At 43.9% G+C, this 17558-nt stretch overlaps 1 protein-coding gene across 3 annotated transcripts; it reads left to right on the forward strand.

Annotated features, from left to right (window-relative positions):
• The first annotated feature begins 499 nt into the window (after nucleotides 1–499).
• On the forward strand, nucleotides 500–16086 carry KLHL23 (kelch like family member 23). Of its 3 annotated transcripts, none has more exons than XM_036071992.2 (4): nucleotides 500–577; nucleotides 2195–3409; nucleotides 6560–6712; nucleotides 13991–16086. In XM_036071992.2, exons 2-4 carry the CDS (start codon nucleotides 2197–2199, stop codon nucleotides 14299–14301), a joined length of 1677 nt encoding a protein of 558 aa, XP_035927885.1. In that variant the 5' UTR covers nucleotides 500–577; nucleotides 2195–2196; the 3' UTR covers nucleotides 14302–16086. The 3 variants fall into 3 exon arrangements, with proteins under 3 accessions (XP_035927885.1, XP_035927884.1, XP_077927091.1); XM_036071991.2 differs by lacking the exon at nucleotides 500–577 and adding an exon at nucleotides 1018–1259; XM_078070965.1 differs by lacking the exon at nucleotides 500–577 and adding an exon at nucleotides 1618–1677.
• The last annotated feature ends 1472 nt before the right edge of the window (nucleotides 16087–17558 follow it).

Raw genomic sequence — 17558 nt, forward strand, 5'->3', positions numbered from 1 at the left:
TTTTATGTGATTGGTTTGGGGAGCATATTGGCTTTCCCTGGTTGGTCCTGAATTGGAAGTCCAGCAAAAATAGGGAAGCTGGTAGTCCTTGAGGATGTCCTGACTGTTCTGGTCCGGCTGCAGAGGTTATGGTTTGACTTCCTGGGCTTCTTACATGGTTCAGAGTTCTGTGTTCACATACAGTTTGGCCATTGCCCACATTTGCATATTCTGTCTCTCAGACCATACTCCGAGAAACACACTGGGCTTCTGGTGTTCATTTCATCCTGGTCTCTTTCCTCCCTTACCATAGCTAGACTGTAAGCTCCATAAGAGCTCTAGATACCAGAGCCTAGCCCTATCAGACCCTCAATAAAAACTTGCAAATGAATGGACGAATGATAAATGACAAGATTTGATACTGGCTTTTGCTGGAAGAACAAAATGAACCTTCTGGCGTAGCACATGAACATCTTTGATGGGACTTGCTGTCACCAGGAAGAAAGACTAGAGGCTGCTTCTTCCAGCTACTCCGCTCTAAATACCTTAAGCTGAATCCTTCACCCTGGCTGCTCTCCGTTTTTCTGAAAGCTTCCAGGTTAGTGAGCAAATCAGCCCCAGGGGCTCCCTCCTGAGTGCTCTGCTGGGGGACGGGATGGTGTTCGTGGGAAAGCGGCCGCTACTTCTGGCATTCTCAAGGCCACCTCGACCCCAGACCTTTAAGGTTTGCAGCATTGTCTCCACACTTTCCCCTCCATCTCTCCCTCTAGGGCCTGGGCTGCTGAGAGCTACCGAAGGAGGGGGAAAGGGCATCCCCCTTTCAACCCCCACATGTGGTCTTAATTCGGGAGTTTGTCTAGACCGAAAACGCTCGGGGGTGTGTGCTGTGTGTAAGACCCAGACCCAGGGAGAGAGGGGAAACTAGTCGCGCAAGCGGTCTCCTCAGGGCAGTCTTCCCACCTGCTGCGGGGAGGAACCGCCGGGAAGGGGCCGCAGCCGCGTGCCCGCAGCCCCCCCGCCCCGCCCCTGCTCGCAGCGCCGCCCCGCCACCCGGGAGTTCCCGCGAGTGGCCCCGCGCCCAGGCCGCGCGGGGGGCTGTTGGGTTGGAGGCGGGGAGCAGCCGGGGCACCAAAATAGGAGCCGCTTGTGGGCTGGAGCTGCACTAGCAGGCACCCTCCGCCGCGCCTCTTCCAAAGATGGTCAGAGGGTCCGGAGGCGCCCCCGCCCCCGCTCGCCGCTAGCCCGTCGGCCAGCACCGCGTCCCGGAGCCGCAGCCGGAGGTAGGTGCCCCGCGGCCCCGCCGCCCGGGGCCAGCCGAAGGGGAGCCAGCGGGGCCGGGCGCGGGAGAGCGAGGCCGCGCCGCCTCCCGAGCCCGCCCGCGGCAGAGGCGCGGAGACAATGGCCGCGCGGGCGCCGGGCCGGGCCGAGCGCGGGGCCGCCCGCGGCGCCCTCCCCACACCTGTGCGGCGTCCCGGGGCAGAGGGACGCGGGCACCCGGCCCGGCGGGCGGCGCGCGGCTCCCTCGAGTCGAGTCCCCGCGCCAGGCCCGGGGCGGGGCGGTCTCCGGGCGGGAACGCGGGCCCGGGGCCCAGGCGCGGGGCGCGCGGAAACCCCTGCGATAGCCGCGGGGGAGGGGGCGCGGGGATGGAGGGGCCGCGGCCCGGCCGCTTTCTTTTCTCTCCTTTCTTAAGCAGAAAGGTACAGGGCTTCCCTTTTCCAAGATTTCTTCTTTTCCAGTTATATTTCGATCCTCCCTTTCTTGGCAGCTCGATGCGACTTGCAAGGGAGATGGAGCTAGTGAAGAAAGGTTGAATTGGGGCCGAGCCGAGACGGCCAAAGTCCGGTCTCTCGTGGGGTGACCCCTTGGACAGTTGGTTTGCCAAGCGGGGCTTCTCTCTCTCGGACCGCCAGCTCGGGTCTGATTTCGGAGACTGGGTGAATGGGGTAGCAAATCAATATTTCGTCTTTAAAAGATTACTGAAAAACCGGGGGGCCTCGTTTCAGGCTTCAAGCTACCCGGAATTTAAATTGACCATCACATAAATTACGAAATAGTCTATCCACATTTTGCGTTTGTTACTTAGAATGCTGAACTTAGTCTAGGTTTGGCGTATATGCGATGCTAATCAGTCATCATAAGGATTGGTGTATTTAGCATTGATTATTTGCGGTAATCTGCAAAACTGAAAACACGTTTGTTTCATGTTTATTGCAGCCATGGCTCTAAAAGGACAAGAAGATTATATTTACCTTTTCAAGGATACAGCGCATCCAGTGGATTTTCTAGATGCATTCAGAACATTTTACTTGGATGGATTATTTACTGATATTACCCTTCAGTGTCCTTCAGGCATAATTTTCCATTGTCACCGAGCTGTTTTAGCTGCTTGCAGCAATTATTTTAAGGCAATGTTCACAGCTGATATGAAAGAAAAATTTAAAAATAAAATAAAAATCTCTGGCATCCACCATGATATTTTGGAAGGCCTTGTGAATTATGCATACACTTCCCAGATTGAAATAACTAAAAGAAATGTTCAAAGCCTGCTTGAAGCAGCAGATCTGCTACAGTTCCTTTCAGTAAAGAAAGCTTGTGAGCAGTTTTTGGTGAGGCACTTGGATATTGATAATTGTATTGGAATGCACTCCTTTGCAGAATTTCACGTGTGTCCAGAACTAGAGAAGGAATCTCGAAGAATTCTATGTTCAAGGTTTAAGGAAGTGTGGCAACAAGAAGAATTTCTGGAAATCAGCCTTGAAAAGTTTCTCTTTATATTGTCCAGAAAGAATCTCAGTGTTTGGAAAGAAGAAGCTATCATAGAGCCTGTTATTAAGTGGACTGCTCATGATGTGGAAAATCGAATTGAATGCCTGTATAACCTACTAAGCTATGTAAACATAGATATAGATCCAGTGTATTTAAAAACAGCTTTAGGTCTTCAAAGAAGCTGCCTACTAACCGAAAATAAGATACGATCTCTAATATACAATGCTCTGAATCCCCTGCATAAAGAGATTTCCCAGAGGTCCACAGCCACAATGTACATCATTGGAGGCTATTACTGGCATCCTTTATCAGATGTTCACATATGGGATCCTCTGACAAATGTTTGGATTCAGGGAGCAGAAATACCAGACTATACTAGGGAGAGCTATGGTGTTACATGTTTGGGACCCAACATTTATGTAACTGGGGGTTATAGGACGGATAACATAGAAGCTCTTGACACAGTGTGGATCTATAACAGTGAAAGTGATGAATGGACAGAAGGTTTGCCGATGCTCAATGCCAGGTACTACCACTGTGCAGTCACCTTGGGGGGTTGCGTCTACGCTTTAGGCGGTTACAGAAAAGGGGCTCCTGCAGAAGAGGCCGAGTTCTATGATCCATTAAAAGAGAAATGGATTCCTATTGCAAACATGATTAAAGGTAAGTACAGATTATATTTATTCTATAATTTTTTAGGTGTTCAAGGTTAGGCCAGTGGTCTAAATTCTCTTGCAAAGAACTTTAAAAAGAATGTATCACTTTGGAATGCTATCTAGGAACTATAATAGATTATACAAATAATGGTGGACAGAATGTTCCAAGTAGAAGCATAGTAGAGAAGTCCCCAACTTGTCTGAGGTTATGTGATTAGAGTATGCTCCTCAGACTAGAAAGATACCACTTATATAAGAAAACAGTACAATTCATTCTACTTACTCTACAGCCTCTTTCAAGCCTAGATCTTGCTTCAGGTCTTAAGAATTTATATTTAAGTCAAAGACTAAACGAAAAGAGAAGGTCGGGTGGTTTTATTAGTTCATATGCAATTATTCATTTTTGCTTGCTCTTGAAATTGAACCCTTTTCAGTTCTGCTTTTAAATATTCAGCTTTTTCCCTCCCATTATCTGATCATCTCTCTCTTTTCAAAGGTCTTTCATTAAAACCTTGAACGTTTCGGTCCCTGTAGAGTATAACAAATTACATTCTCTCAAAAACTAGAGACAGATCGCCCCTGCTTTTTGTGATTCAAGTCTTGGTTCCGACAGTAAAAGATAGGGGCAGACCCTCTCCCCTCCCTCATGTGGCCCACACAGCCAGGCACACTGTTGGGTTTCAATGTCTGTCTGATATACACTGTATTTTCTGCTGTGTTCAGTGCTGGATTAGCCTTGCTCTCCTTCCCTCCCACTGGCAAAAAAAAGTTAAACTGAAATCTTACTTAATTACATTTATTCATTTGTGCTGGGCAGTTGCACAAAATCAACTGGTAGGTTGTTTCTAAATTTGTGTCATTTTATCCCCAGTGTTCCTTCCCAGGCCTTTGTTTCTGTTTTAATACTAGTGAGGGTGTGGGAATCTGACCTGGTCTGGGAATCTGACCTGGTGTGATCGTCGGACGACAAGCAGGAAGCCCAAGAGGCGGACCAGTCTTGTGATCAGGCACCATTGCTCTTAAAGCCAGACTGCTTGGGTCCAAATCCCGCCTTCCCATTTCCCTATTGGTGTGCGTGGGCAAATTGTTTGATCTCCCTGGGCCCCGGTTTTATGGTCTATACAATGGGGTGACAATATTATGTAGCTCAGGGTTTTGAGAGGATTAAGTGAACTGATGCATGTGAGGTGTATAGAACAGTGTCTGGAGCAGAGTAAGCACTCAGTAAGCATTAGGAATTGTTGTTGTAGGTATTATTGTCATTATTGTCATAACGAAGATCGTTATAAAAGAACATGTCAACTTTGACAGAGCAAAAATATCTTTCATATTAAATCATGTCCGCCCTCCTGCATGCCCAAAGGTTCGGTAGTAGTTGGTAGAGGGGGACAAGGGGGGCTTAGGGCCCACTGCTGTTGCTGTTCTGGTTTTGGACTCTGCCTGAGCTTGACCCCCTTCCTGGTCTCCTCCCCAGGGTGGTCCTCAATGTCCTCCTGACTCCTTTCCTATTAAAGAAACAAGGAAGGTTCAAATACTATAGCAGCTGTTGTCAACTTGGATACATTTCTGCCCCTCTTTCTTAATGATGAGATAACAGTTGTCATAGTTTCATAGTTAAGAGCATATTTCCATGAAGATGAAAGTTTATTACTTTATTGCTGTTTTTAAAAATCATATCTGAAACACACTTGCTGAAAAGAAATGCTTCCATGGTGGGTCCAAAGTTAAAGAGGGCCACATGTGTTCCTGCCTTCACCTTGAGTGGAATGGGAGACCCTCATACACTGAAGTACCTCCCCCACGGACATCAGCTGTGTCTGAAATTCCAAAGTTTTAGTTCTACTTTCACCTTGAAGTTTGATTCCTGGTTATATCTAATCATCCTTGGGAAGGGTAACCCTGTGTCGGTCATATCCAGCTTTGGCCAGTGCTGGTTTTGAGCTTTAAGTTTCTCATTTTTCTGTTGCAAGGGTAACATTACTTTTCCCAGTTGGTTTTATTTTGTAGTCCTGAAGTGAACTAGCAGCTTCCCCTGGTAATCAGAACTTAAATTGGGTAGAGTCAAATCTCAAATTCATTTCCTTTTTTGGTTTTGGGATGTACAGAGAAGAAATAAATACTTGGCTGTTTAGGAGCTCCTGACTTTTTTTTCTCCCTCACCATAACTGCCCTGCTTATAAACTCACATTTACGTTGGAGTAGATATGCACAAGGAGATTGAACTGCACCCAGCATGTATCAGTGGTACATAAGAGTTGGCTGAAAGACTAAACCGACGTATTCGACTAAAACGAGCCTCATCTTAACTTCCTCTCTTCTCTCATCTTATTTCTTTTATTCTTTCTCTTTACTCATCTTTCCCTTCCCATATTCCTGGAGCATCAGCATTTCCCGATTTCCCGAGCTTAGGGCCTCACCATCGGTTTTGCTTGTTTCTGACACAGTCATCAAGCCTTATGTGTTTACCTGTGTCTCTTGCCTCCATGCCCTTCCTTCCACACCCAAAGCCCCTTCTAAATCGGGCCCTCAATACTTTGTACCTGGGCCAATATCTGGATCTTTCTGACTCTTTTCGTCCTTCTGCTTTTCTGTCCCTTCTCTGTTTAAAAATCTTTAAAATCTTGCTGAATGAAATCTACGTTTCGTAGTTGGGTGCCAGGATCCTTTGCGATGTGGCTTCCAACTTACTGCGTCAGCTTCAGTTCCCACCCAACAACTCGAGCTGGGCTACCTGCCCTTGCACGTGCTGGCATCAAACGGGGCTGCTCGCCTTTGCCTGCTGAGCCTTTGCGCTCGCCTTTTCCTCCATGTAGGATGGCTTTCTCTCCCCTCTACCTGCCAAAGTCCTACCTGCCCAGACCCAGGTCGAATTCTGCCACCTCCGGCCATGATTTCCCTGCTCTAAGCAATGTCACCTTGCTCTGAACATTCACAGTGGTTCCGTACCCTGTGCTCTAATTACTTGGTAAGTGTCTCACCCTCTCTTAAAAGAGCGCAAGGAGCCTTTCTTGTTAATTCTTCCGTCCCTCATAGTGCCTAGCACAGGGCCTGGCGTCTGCTGTCAATAATAACAGAAACAATAATAAACTTAGCCCAATATTCATTGTAAAACACAATGATAGATCAATCTGAGGACATGATTTTAATTAACACACAGGCGTGGGAAACGCAACTGCCTGCGTCTTACACGAAGTTATCTATGTCATCGGCGGCCACTGCGGTTACAGAGGGAGCTGTACCTACGACAAGGTCCAGAGCTACAACTCAGATATCAATGAGTGGAGCCTCATCACCTCCAGTCCACATCCAGGTAATTAAATACTCTTCCAGATAGCACATGTTGTAATACAGCTTAGCAGTATGACAGACAGCTAAAAATGGCCTGGAAAAAGAAAATGCTAGATTTATAGCAGACTACCCATGGGTGTAATTAGAAGGCTTAAAATATTCATATGCCCATCTAACAATAATCACAAGCTATTCTGATTAGATCACATCTACAAATACTTTCCCTGATGTCTTTACGGGACACATTTTAAGCCTGTGTGGTTAAAAATGGTAGTTTCTTTTTAAATTTTTTTCACCTAGATTCTTTTGTTGTGTTTCTTATTCCTCTGTTGTGTACTTTCTTTCATGTATATACATTATATAAAACACAAGTCTTATAGACAGTTAAGAAGTACTAGTCTGATACAAATGGCCAATAGACACATGAAAAAGTGCTCAACATCGCTCGGCATCAGGGAAATCCAAATCAAAACCTCAATGAGATACCACCTCACACGAGTCAGAATGGCTAAAATTAACAAGTCAGGAAATGACAGATGTTGGCGAGGATGTAGAGAAAGAAACCTACACTGTTGGTGGGAATGCCAGCTGGTGCAGCCACTCCGGAAAACAGTATGGAGGGTCCTCAAAAAGTTGAAAATAGAGCTACACTATGACCCAGCAATTGCACTACTGGGTATTTACCCCAAAGGTACAAATGTAGCGATCCGAAGGGGTATGTGCACCCCGATGTTTATAGCAGCAATGTCCACAAACGTCAAACTATGGAAAGAGCCAAGATGTCCATCGACAGAGGAATGGATAAAGAAGATGTGGTGTGTGTATACAGTGGAATATTACGCAGCCATCAGAAGGGATGAATACTTACCATTTACATCGACATGGATGGACCTGGAGGGTATTATGCTGAGCTAAATAAGTCAATCAGAGAAAGATAGCATATGGTTTCACTCATATGTGGAATATAAGAAACAGCGCAGAGGACCATAGGGGAAGGGAGGAAAAATTGAATGGGAAGTCATCAGAGATGGAGAAAAACCAGGAGAGACTCTAAACTATAGGAAACAAACTAAGGATTGCTGGAGGGGAGACGGGTGGTGGGATGGGGGTAACTGGGTGATGGGCATTAAGGAGGGCACGTGAGGTGATGAGCACTGGGTGTATACGCAACTGGTAAATCATTGAACACTACATCTGAAACTGATGATGTATTATATGTTCGTTAATTGAATCTTAATTTTTTAAAAAGTCACCAAACTGCCAAAAAAAAAAAAAAGTACTAGTCTGTCAAACAGTTGGGAGGAGTGTCCATTGATTGAGTTCAACAGGAGATGGTTTCTTCTTTTAAAAGCATGTTCTTTCTGGGTTTCAAACACTATTAAGCACTCAATCCTGTGATAGGCAGAACCCTGTGTTAGCTTACTTTAACAATCACGAAGGGGACATGTGGTCACAAGGAATGGCCGGCCTTCTGCCTTCTGTGCCTTTGTTCTTTGACTTGTCCCTTTGTGAAGAGCTCCGAGGGAAGTATGAGCCATAGCTTGTGACACGTGTTTAAGATTTTTCATTAGGAAAGATTTATATCACCATATCACTATACTACTTTGAATCATTTTCCATATAGCATTAGGCTTCTTTCTGTGTGAGTCACTGGTGAGCATAAGTGGAATTCACCAGCTTGAACAATCTGAGAGTGATAGTAACAGTTAACCTTCTTGAACACTTTCTATAGGTCAGGTACTGACTAAGGACTTTACATGTAATATTACCTTAAATTCTGTCTACAACCTTGTGAATAGGTATGATTTACCCCCATTTTACATATTTAGAAATGGAGGCAAGAAAGGATAAGGTCACACGGTTTGGAAGTGGTAGACCAGGATTCATTTCGGCAGTCTGATTGTATAATCTGTGCTGTGGCCGCTCAGCAGCCCCCCCTCCTTAAGGGAGCGGGGCTGTCCTGCTCGTGACCAGTGCAGCTGTGTCCATCCGGGCCACATACATTTCGTCTTGCAGTTCAGGGGAAGCGCCCCACACCTGGTGCTGCGTCTCCATATGCCGTGGGCTTTGCCTAACAAGTGACTTCAGTCACAGGCTGTCCTGGCTCTGAAGACATCATGGAACAGGTAGCCTTCTATCTCCTCAGAGCCCAGATGTATTAGCCCAGACTCCCCGCCGCTTTCTGTTCTGACCAATGAAGTTATAATGGAAAGTAATAATACCAGCTCATATTAAGCAATAGCTAACATTTATTTAGTGGATATGAGCTGGGCACTAACTATTCCAGTAATTTTACATGTCTTAATCTATTTAAACCTCACAGCAATCCTGTGAGCTAGGTGCTACTATTACCTCATTTTACAGGTCACTGGGGCACAGAGACGGTAAATAAATTGCCCGAGATCAGCTAGCTAGTGCTCTTTAAAGGTGAAGCTCAAACCCAGGCAATCCGGCAAGGAGGCCATGTTTTTAACAACTGCACTGCTATCTCATTTGATCCTCCTGTTAACCTTATCAGTTAGATATGACTTTGACATCTTTACAAAGAAAACCCAATATATGAAAAGATTAACAAATCAGAGGGCAGTTATTTACATTACAAATTTAATATATATTTCATATAAGGGTTCCTTTAAAAATAAACATCTTGTAACATATTTAAGTTGCATGTAGCTTGTTCACTGCTTGAAAGGGAGTCTAAAAGGCAATGAGATGTAAGCCAAAGCATGAAAATCCATGGCCAACTGAAAAATCAATCAGAAATAAATATTAAATTCGAGTATAAATCAATGGGAACATATAATGTTTGTCAACTTTTGCTTTCCAATGGACTTTTTCCTGACATAAAGCAAGAAACAAAGGTAGCAAATTGGCACCCTGCATGGTCTGTTCTTTTTGGCTTTCAGTGCTTAAGATATTTTTTTTTTTAAGATTTTATTTATTTATTTGACAGAGAGAGACACCGCGAGAGAGGGAACACAAGCAGGGGGAGTGGGAGAGGGAGAAGCAGGCTTCCTGCCGAGCAGGGAGCCCGATGTGGGGCTCGATCCTAGGACCCTGGGACCATGACCTGAGCCGAAGGCAGACGCTTAACGACTGAGCCACCCAGGCGCCCCAAGATATTTTTTTTTTTTTTAAAGATTTTATTTGTCAGAGAGAGAGAGAGAGCACAAGCAGAGGGAGTGGGAGAGGGAGAAGCAGGCTTCCCGCGGAGCAGGGAGCCCGATGCGGGGCTCGATCCCAGGACCCTGGGATCATGACCTGAGCCGAAGGCAGACGCTTAACGACTGAGCCACCCAGGCGTCCCAACCCCTAAGATATTTTTAACTGGCTTGTTACCAGTATTTAAAATTCAGGAGATTTCAAATAAAAATCATGATTTCTGGCCTTTAGAACAATTGTAGCAACCTTGGACCACATTCCTTTCTGGCAGCGATCACTGGAGCCCCGTAGCGGCTGTTCCCTTTTAAATGGCGCTCGCGTGCTCCGTTTCACTAGTCTCTTCCATTCTCATCCCCGCATAGACCTGGGGGCCTGTGCCCTTGCTTCTGCTTCTCCTACCCCTGGCCTGCTTCATTCAGCTAGTCGGTTAGCTCCTTAGCCCTTGATCTGCATCTTGTGAACTGTAGCAAGTATGCTTCTTCTGCATTGTAGGAGCACCTCCTGAGGACTGTAAAGTGCCAGTCTTGAGTCTCCCTTACAGATACATAGCTTAGACTACAAAGAAATCATGACTACTGTTATTTTTCAAAGGTAATATAAATGTTATCTTTTTTTTCTCAATGCCTTTAAGAGTGGTAGTTTGGGATAGTTAAAAACCAGGGGACTCTAATTCCATTAAATTCAAGATAACATTTATTGAGACCTTACCTCGGGAAAGATACCATTCTAGTTCTTGTGTAAGACACAAAGATGATTAAGAGCTAGTCTCTACTGCTACAGGAACCCAGAATCTAGTAGCAAATACACATACATAACAGGGATACAAGGCAGTAATACAAGTAAGTGCTCTTGAAATTGAGGGTGGAAAGAGCTGGAGTCTAATTTAAGGGAAATCTGGAAATCTTAGAAGGCTTCCAAGAGTGTGTTGTTATGATGTAGGCCTTAAAGAATGGCTACAATTAAGGTATGTTTTGAAGAAGGGTTTTCTGGCAGAAGGTTAGCCAGTGATGGGAGGCAGAAAGGCAAGTTCCAGGTTTATTTGGGTCCTGAGTGAATGTATATGATGAGATGTGACGGGGTAGAATGAGAGATTGGATGGGAGAGTTCAGTTGAGGAGCATTTCATGGAGGGCTTTGAATGGCAGTCAGGAAAACTTTAAAAATGGAGAACTACCAAAGGTTTTAGGGCCTTTTAGAATAGATTAGGAGGAAGACAGCAAGGAAATCCATTATAACTGTGGTAATACACCAGGTGAGAAATGCTGAAAGCCTGAAGTGGTAGGAGGTGAAAACGGCTAGATGTGAGGAATGTTATGGATTCAACATGGGGAGAGTTGAAGGACAAGCTGGTGGGAGGGGAAAAGAGGAGCTGAGTTGGAGCTCAGTTTTATAGTTAACTGTGGAGGACTAGTTGGATCACCCAGAAGAGATGTCCAGCAAGCAATGGGAAATGTGGGTCTGCAGCTTAGGAGGAAGAGTGTGGTTGAATTTAGAGATCTGGGTGTCATTTCCTTGGCGGTGATGACTGTGGGTGTGGAGTTGGTTGAGATGCCTTGGGAGGGTAGGACTAAGAGTACAGCTATGCACAGAGTCTTGGGAAACAGCACTAGTTAAGGGATGAGCTGGAAAGGAAGAGCGTGGGAAGAACAGGGAAGAAGCAGGAAGTGATAAAGGGGAAAAACCCGTGGAGAGCTATGTGAAGTGGGAAGAGAGTTCTTTCCTGGCTCCGCCATTTATTCACATGGCTAATCTTGGGCAGCGGCTTAAGCTCTTGGGTCTTACTTTCTAGTAAAAAAGTTAGATTAGATAAGCTTTAGGTCTTTTCAGTGAGAATAATCTTAGGAAAAAAGTCTAAATCATTTCAGTGGATATTGAATACCTGAAAATACTGTGGTTGTCTCTGAATCCCTGCATGGCTTTATTCCTATCACTCATGCAACAATGAATACAGACTGCTGTGTATTTATAGTGAATATTTGTGTGTAAACTTTTTGAGCATTGACAGATGGTGCCATTCTTGTACTTAGGTTGAAATTGTTCGTTCCTTCATTTGTCCAGCAGAGGTTTGCTGAACCTTTCCCACATGTGATGTATAGTGCTAGGAGCTCAATAAACAAGGCACAGTCCCTTAGGCTCAGTAGCTTCGTAGAGTGACCAACAGGAAAAAGGCAGTTACAGCTGTGGAAGAAAAACTTTCCATCAACAATGATAAAGGTTATGTTGTATTTGGGTAACAGGAAAAAAACTATCAGGAATCGCCTTATTTTAAACATTTTTCCTGCTATAGGAAGATTGAGATATTTTTCTTAACATGAGAACCACAAATTGAGGATTTTTTTAAGCTTTTAAGAAAAGCCTAGGGAACTCATTGTTGAATCACTTACACCAACTGATAAAATTTCTGAATCATTAATTTTCACAACCATTTGATAGAATGATTCATATAATTTATATAAAGTTTCACAAGTACTGAAACAAGTAAATTCTATAAAAATTCTGCATGTATAATAACTGGAAACTCAGGTAAAATAAATGGGGTTTTCAGAGGTGGAAAAATTCTTATTTTCCTGGCTGTCAGATTCTTGAGAACAACAGTATGTGGACTCAAAGCAAAAATGCCCATCTTCTGAGATTTTTCCTTCGCCTTTGAAACCTAGATAGCAAGAACTTTACTGATAAGAATGTGCTTGCATTCTTAAAGGGGAAATCACATTTTTGATGATACATTCTCTCTTTCTAAAGGGGGGTTTATAAGGTTTTTTTCCACAAAGTAATGGGAGTGCACATTGGGTACAGAAGGTACTAGGTCCAATTCATTCATTGATCCAACAAACTTTATTGAGTCCTTACGAGGTTCCAGACACTTGCCATTCGCCAGTAGGAATGGAGTAGTGGGCGGGACGCAGTTGCTACACTGTTAGAGGGGAGAGGGACAGTAGCCACGAAACGTCAGACAGTGAGAAGTGCTGTGGAGCACATGCAAACAGGGTGCTGTGCTGCGGAGGCCTGGCTGGGTGCTCAGGGGAGGGCCCTCTGAGGAGATGACCGTAAGATGAGACCTGGATGATAAGAAGGAGGCGGCTGTGCAAAGTCCTGGGAAAAGAAGAGTTTCTAGGCAGAAGGAACCCCTCAGCAATGGCAAGCTGAGTCTTCATTTATTTGCCGTAACATTAGGGCCCCTGAGAAGTCCTGCTCTTCCTTCAGGCCCACAGCTAGACGTATTTAAGTGTAATCCTATGGTTGATATTCCCAGAGAATGAACTCACAGGCTAGTAGTGGTGCTGGAAATGGGGACGTGGAAGAAGCATGGTGGGGACCAGGGTGAGGCCAGAGAGACGCCAGAGGCACAGAATCGGAGTCCCTCAGAGAATGAGAGCACCGTGGGCACCCCGCCTGCCTCGCCCTAGTGACAGTCCTGGGAAGGGAGAGGAAGTGAGGTTGTGAAAGAGCCGGGTGCCCTGAAGAACCAGCAGGTTTGCGTGTGGATGGGGGGGGGGATACATAACATGGGAAAAATTAGAACAGCCCAGAAGGCTGCCTACCCCCACCCCCTCAGCCCAGGACCCAGACCTCACATAGCAGCTGTCTGCCTTTGAGCTTCTTTTAGTCTCTTAGGATGGTAGACTCTAGTTCCCCACTAATCTGGTGGTGTGTTTCACCAACTCCTTAACTTGAGCAGCAGTGTGAGCGAGGTGAGCCAGGTCATCCTTCTGGCCCCTGGGGCGACAGATGCTGCAGATCGCCTGCCCCTAGTTGTAGGGCGTGGCGACTAGGACCCGAAGGAACCTACACCCGTTCCCTCAGACGCCTTCATGTCAGAATGTCAGAGGGTCTCCACAACTTGTACACAGAGGTGTAGAATAAAAGGTGTCTGTGCTGGGGACTTCCCAGAAGGGTAGCGGTCTGAGGATGAGTTCCTCCCTGGCATCCTGCAAAGCCAGATGAAGGATTACCCAAGGAGAATGGCAGGGAGAGGTGATAGGGATGGATTTTAAGACTCAGTATTGTGGTAGAGGAATCAAAATGTCGAGAAGACTCTATTTTTGCATACTACATTGTAAGGGATTATTACATCACCAACCTAAGGTATCTCTTTTGTTTGTTATCCTAATAAAAATTTGCTTTTCTCTTTTTAATAGAATATGGATTGTGTTCAGTCCCATTTGAAAATAAGCTCTATCTAGTTGGTGGACAAACTACAATCACGGAATGCTATGACCCTGAACAAAATGAATGGAGAGAAATAGCTCCTATGATGGAAAGGAGGATGGAGTGTGGCGCCGTCATCATGAATGGATGTATTTATGTCACTGGGGGATACTCCTACTCAAAGGGAACATACCTTCAGAGCATTGAGAAATATGATCCAGATCTTAATAAGTGGGAAATAGTGGGCAATCTTCCAAGCGCCATGCGGTCCCATGGGTGTGTTTGTGTGTATAATATCTGACTGAATCCATAGAAATGACCCAGTAATCACTGTTGCGGGGTGTAGTAAAAGAAAAGAGAGAGAGAATTCGGGATTTGGAGTCCCTTACTTATCATTGTAGACTGGCACATAATGGGTGAATTCCCAGGCCTAACCCCCACTCTTCCCTTAACGCAGTGATTAACGGTCAAGAAAAATCCTATGTGTATTTACAGTTGAATCAGTAGGGTTAACACCTTATAATCTCTGCTTTTAAGGTGTTGGACACTTGGTAAAAAGTAAAATACCTTTGTAGTGAATTTTTCCTGGTAGCATCAACACTGGGTGCAGGTCAGAATCATTCCGTGGAGTGAAATGTCTCTTCTGACGCTGTAATGTATAGTGTATATTAAGGTTCCACTTAGCTAGCAAGGAATTTGAAATTTAAGGAGGGAATCTTCTCTACCTCTACAAAATCAACACTTTAAAACAGCTTTTTTTTTTCACAGTTAGATGTATTTAGAATGTGGACTGACTTTGTCTTTTTTTCTTTGTAGTGTGTATAATTTATTGTTGTTCTTCATTTACCGACTGCCTGAGGTATACGAGATACTGTGCAAAAGATGAATACTGTTCAGGGCCTGCAAACTAAATTTAAAAGAATGGCAAATCTGAAAAATGGCAGAGAAAATAGTTAAATACTTGCTAATGCTAAGAGCTATTTTTAATTTTCAGCCTTGATGTAAATTGCTAGTTTAGGTGTCTTTAGTTCAAGCATGTTAGAAAAATCCTCTTTATTCGTAAGTATAAATACATATCTGCATACAAAATTGAATTTTAGAGCCAGAAAGCATGTAGAACCGTTGTGATGTAATAGAAAATATATTGAGGAGAAGAAATTTGCATTCATTTCCCAGCTGTGCCACTAACTAGATTTTTGTAACTTGAATCGAGTCACTTAACCTCTCCTCGGTTAGACCTTCGTGACCCATGCACTTTGGGTCATAGATGTGCCTACATATGGGTCCCCATAACCCCTGGGGCAGCCAGAGGTAGCCTGGCTGGCTGGAGCTTCTGGGCAGAAACATCTTTGTCCACATTCCCCAGTGTGCCTGCAGTATTACTTTCTGTGTGTGCCAGAACTTGAGAAAAGTTGGGAAGCATTGCTTAAGTTAGCTGAAGTTTTAGTGATCTGTTAGACCATCTATCTACACTCTTCATTTTCTTAAAGAGACAGTAATTATTTTTAACTTTATGGAAGTTGAAAACTACCTAATGCTTCTAATTTTTTTTTTTAGAAAGAACCTCTTTAATGCATTCATTTCAGATGGCATTTTAAATAGACACAACCCTTTGGGAATTCAATATGGTACCACATAGAAGGAGCCCAAAAAATGACCATATCTTTGCCCCATAAATTCTACTCCTAGATTTGTAACCTAAAGAATAATATAAAAACAAAACAAACAAAGGGAAATGCATGAGGATGTTTATGTCTGCATTATTTAAATAGCAAAAAATTGGAAATAGTCTACATGTCAAAGAAGAAAGTGGGCTAATAATGAAGTATCATACTGCCATTAAAATAATTATTTGGAAGACTGTAAAAACATGGACGTGTCTGTGATATGGTAAGTCAAATAAGCACAATATAAAAGAGTATGCGCACTATGATTGTGACTTTGTAAAATCTTTTTGCATGTGGAAGGTAATATGCAAAACTGAAATCCATTGTGTTAGTATAGGGGGATGTGGAATGATTTTTAATTTATTTAAATGTTTTTCTTTAATACTTGTGTTTTCAATAAAAATAAGTAAATCGCTGTATACGTGGTAAAACTGCTTGAATTTGGCCTGAGCGAGTCAAAGGGTAGTCAGAATTAGTGAAACCCACTGAGTTACAGATTATTTCAATCTATAATTGAATTATAGACTATTTTATAGCTTTCAAGAACACTTAGCAATTAATGCTGGGCCAGTAATGTGATGCCCAGTAGTGTTTTAGAGATCTGTTTTATGGAATAGATGAAAACAATTGCAATCACCTTCCCCTGCTTTTATCGAGGTCCTATAAAATCCTGACTCAAGTCCAACCTCTGGGAATTCTCTGCTGCTCAGCCCCAGTAAAACTCCTATTGTCACATGTAAAGGATTTATCATTATATATGTATAGTATATATAATTTTGAGTTCATGGGTCATATCTTGTTCCTAGTTTTTTTCAAGACCTAGTATTTCATTTTTCTATCCAGTGTACTTTTTAATTTTTATTTATTTATTTATTTTAAAGATTTTATTTATTTATTTGACTGAGAGAGAGAGAGCACACAAACAGGGGGAGCTACAGAGGGAGAGGGAGAAGCAGGCTCCCCACGGAGCATAGAGCCCGATGTGGGGCTCGATCCCAGGACCCCGGGATCATGACCTGAGCCGAAGGCAGACGCTTAACCGACTGAGCCACCCAGGCGCCCCTCCAGTGTACTTTTTTAAGAACGATGATGGTATTGGTTATTTTTACAGAAAAGCATTCCACAGGTGCTTGAAAGATCTTGAAAATAGTTTGTGGCCTGAGGTATTTAATGTATTGCTCCTATTTTCCGTAAAATTCTGGTTTTGCTATTGCTCTGTGCACACAAGGAAGGTAAGATAAACGCTTCTGTCAGAATTATCCCAAGTTCCAAATCACTGTAGTGTGAGTGAAAAATATTTTACTATAATTAAATGTAAGTCATTGCTTTGGGAGGGCCAGCACTATTTTGCAAAATAATTAAAATTGTGGAGATGATTTTAAGTATGACTGAATTAAGAGGACTCTAAGTATCCAAATTTTGAAGTTACCGTTTCTCAGGGCGCCTGGTTAGCTCAGTCGGTTAAGCGTCCGACTCTTGATTTCAGTTCAGGTCATGATCGGAGCCGCGTGAGATCAAGCCCCGTGTGGGGCTCCATGCTGGGGGTGCAGGCTTCTGAAGATTCTCTCTCTCCCTCTCCCTCTGTCCCTCACCCCCACTCCCTCTTTCTCTCTCTCTCAATGAATGAATGAATGAAGTTACAGTTTCTCACAAGTCATATTTTTAGTTTTGAGCTGCAGCCGAAATAGGGTCAGCATCTAGAGTACTTGCTTAAAGGCACATTAGCCTCTGTTATCACATTCACGTAAATAATATGCCTGTGTGACGGCCTGAATGTTTGTGTCCCCCAAAATTCATAGGCTGAAGTCCTTATCCCCAGTGTGACTGTAGAGATAGGGCCTTAGGGAAGTAATTAAGGTTAACTGAGGTTATAAGGATGGGGCTTTGATCA

This window comes from Halichoerus grypus, chromosome 4 (genome assembly GCF_964656455.1).
Source record: "Halichoerus grypus chromosome 4, mHalGry1.hap1.1, whole genome shotgun sequence".
NCBI classification, from domain to species: domain Eukaryota; kingdom Metazoa; phylum Chordata; class Mammalia; order Carnivora; family Phocidae; genus Halichoerus; species Halichoerus grypus.

Excerpts from the sequence above, each read along its gene's own strand:
- KLHL23 (XM_036071992.2), top strand. The coding sequence starts at position 2,197 with ATGGCTCTAAAAGGACAAGAAGATTATATTTACCTTTTCAAGGATACA. Across the intron at positions 3,410-6,559 it reads TATTGCAAACATGATTAAAG|GCGTGGGAAACGCAACTGCC; the intron begins GTAAGTACAGAT and ends ATTAACACACAG. Across the intron at positions 6,713-13,990 it reads CACCTCCAGTCCACATCCAG|AATATGGATTGTGTTCAGTC; the intron begins GTAATTAAATAC and ends TCTTTTTAATAG.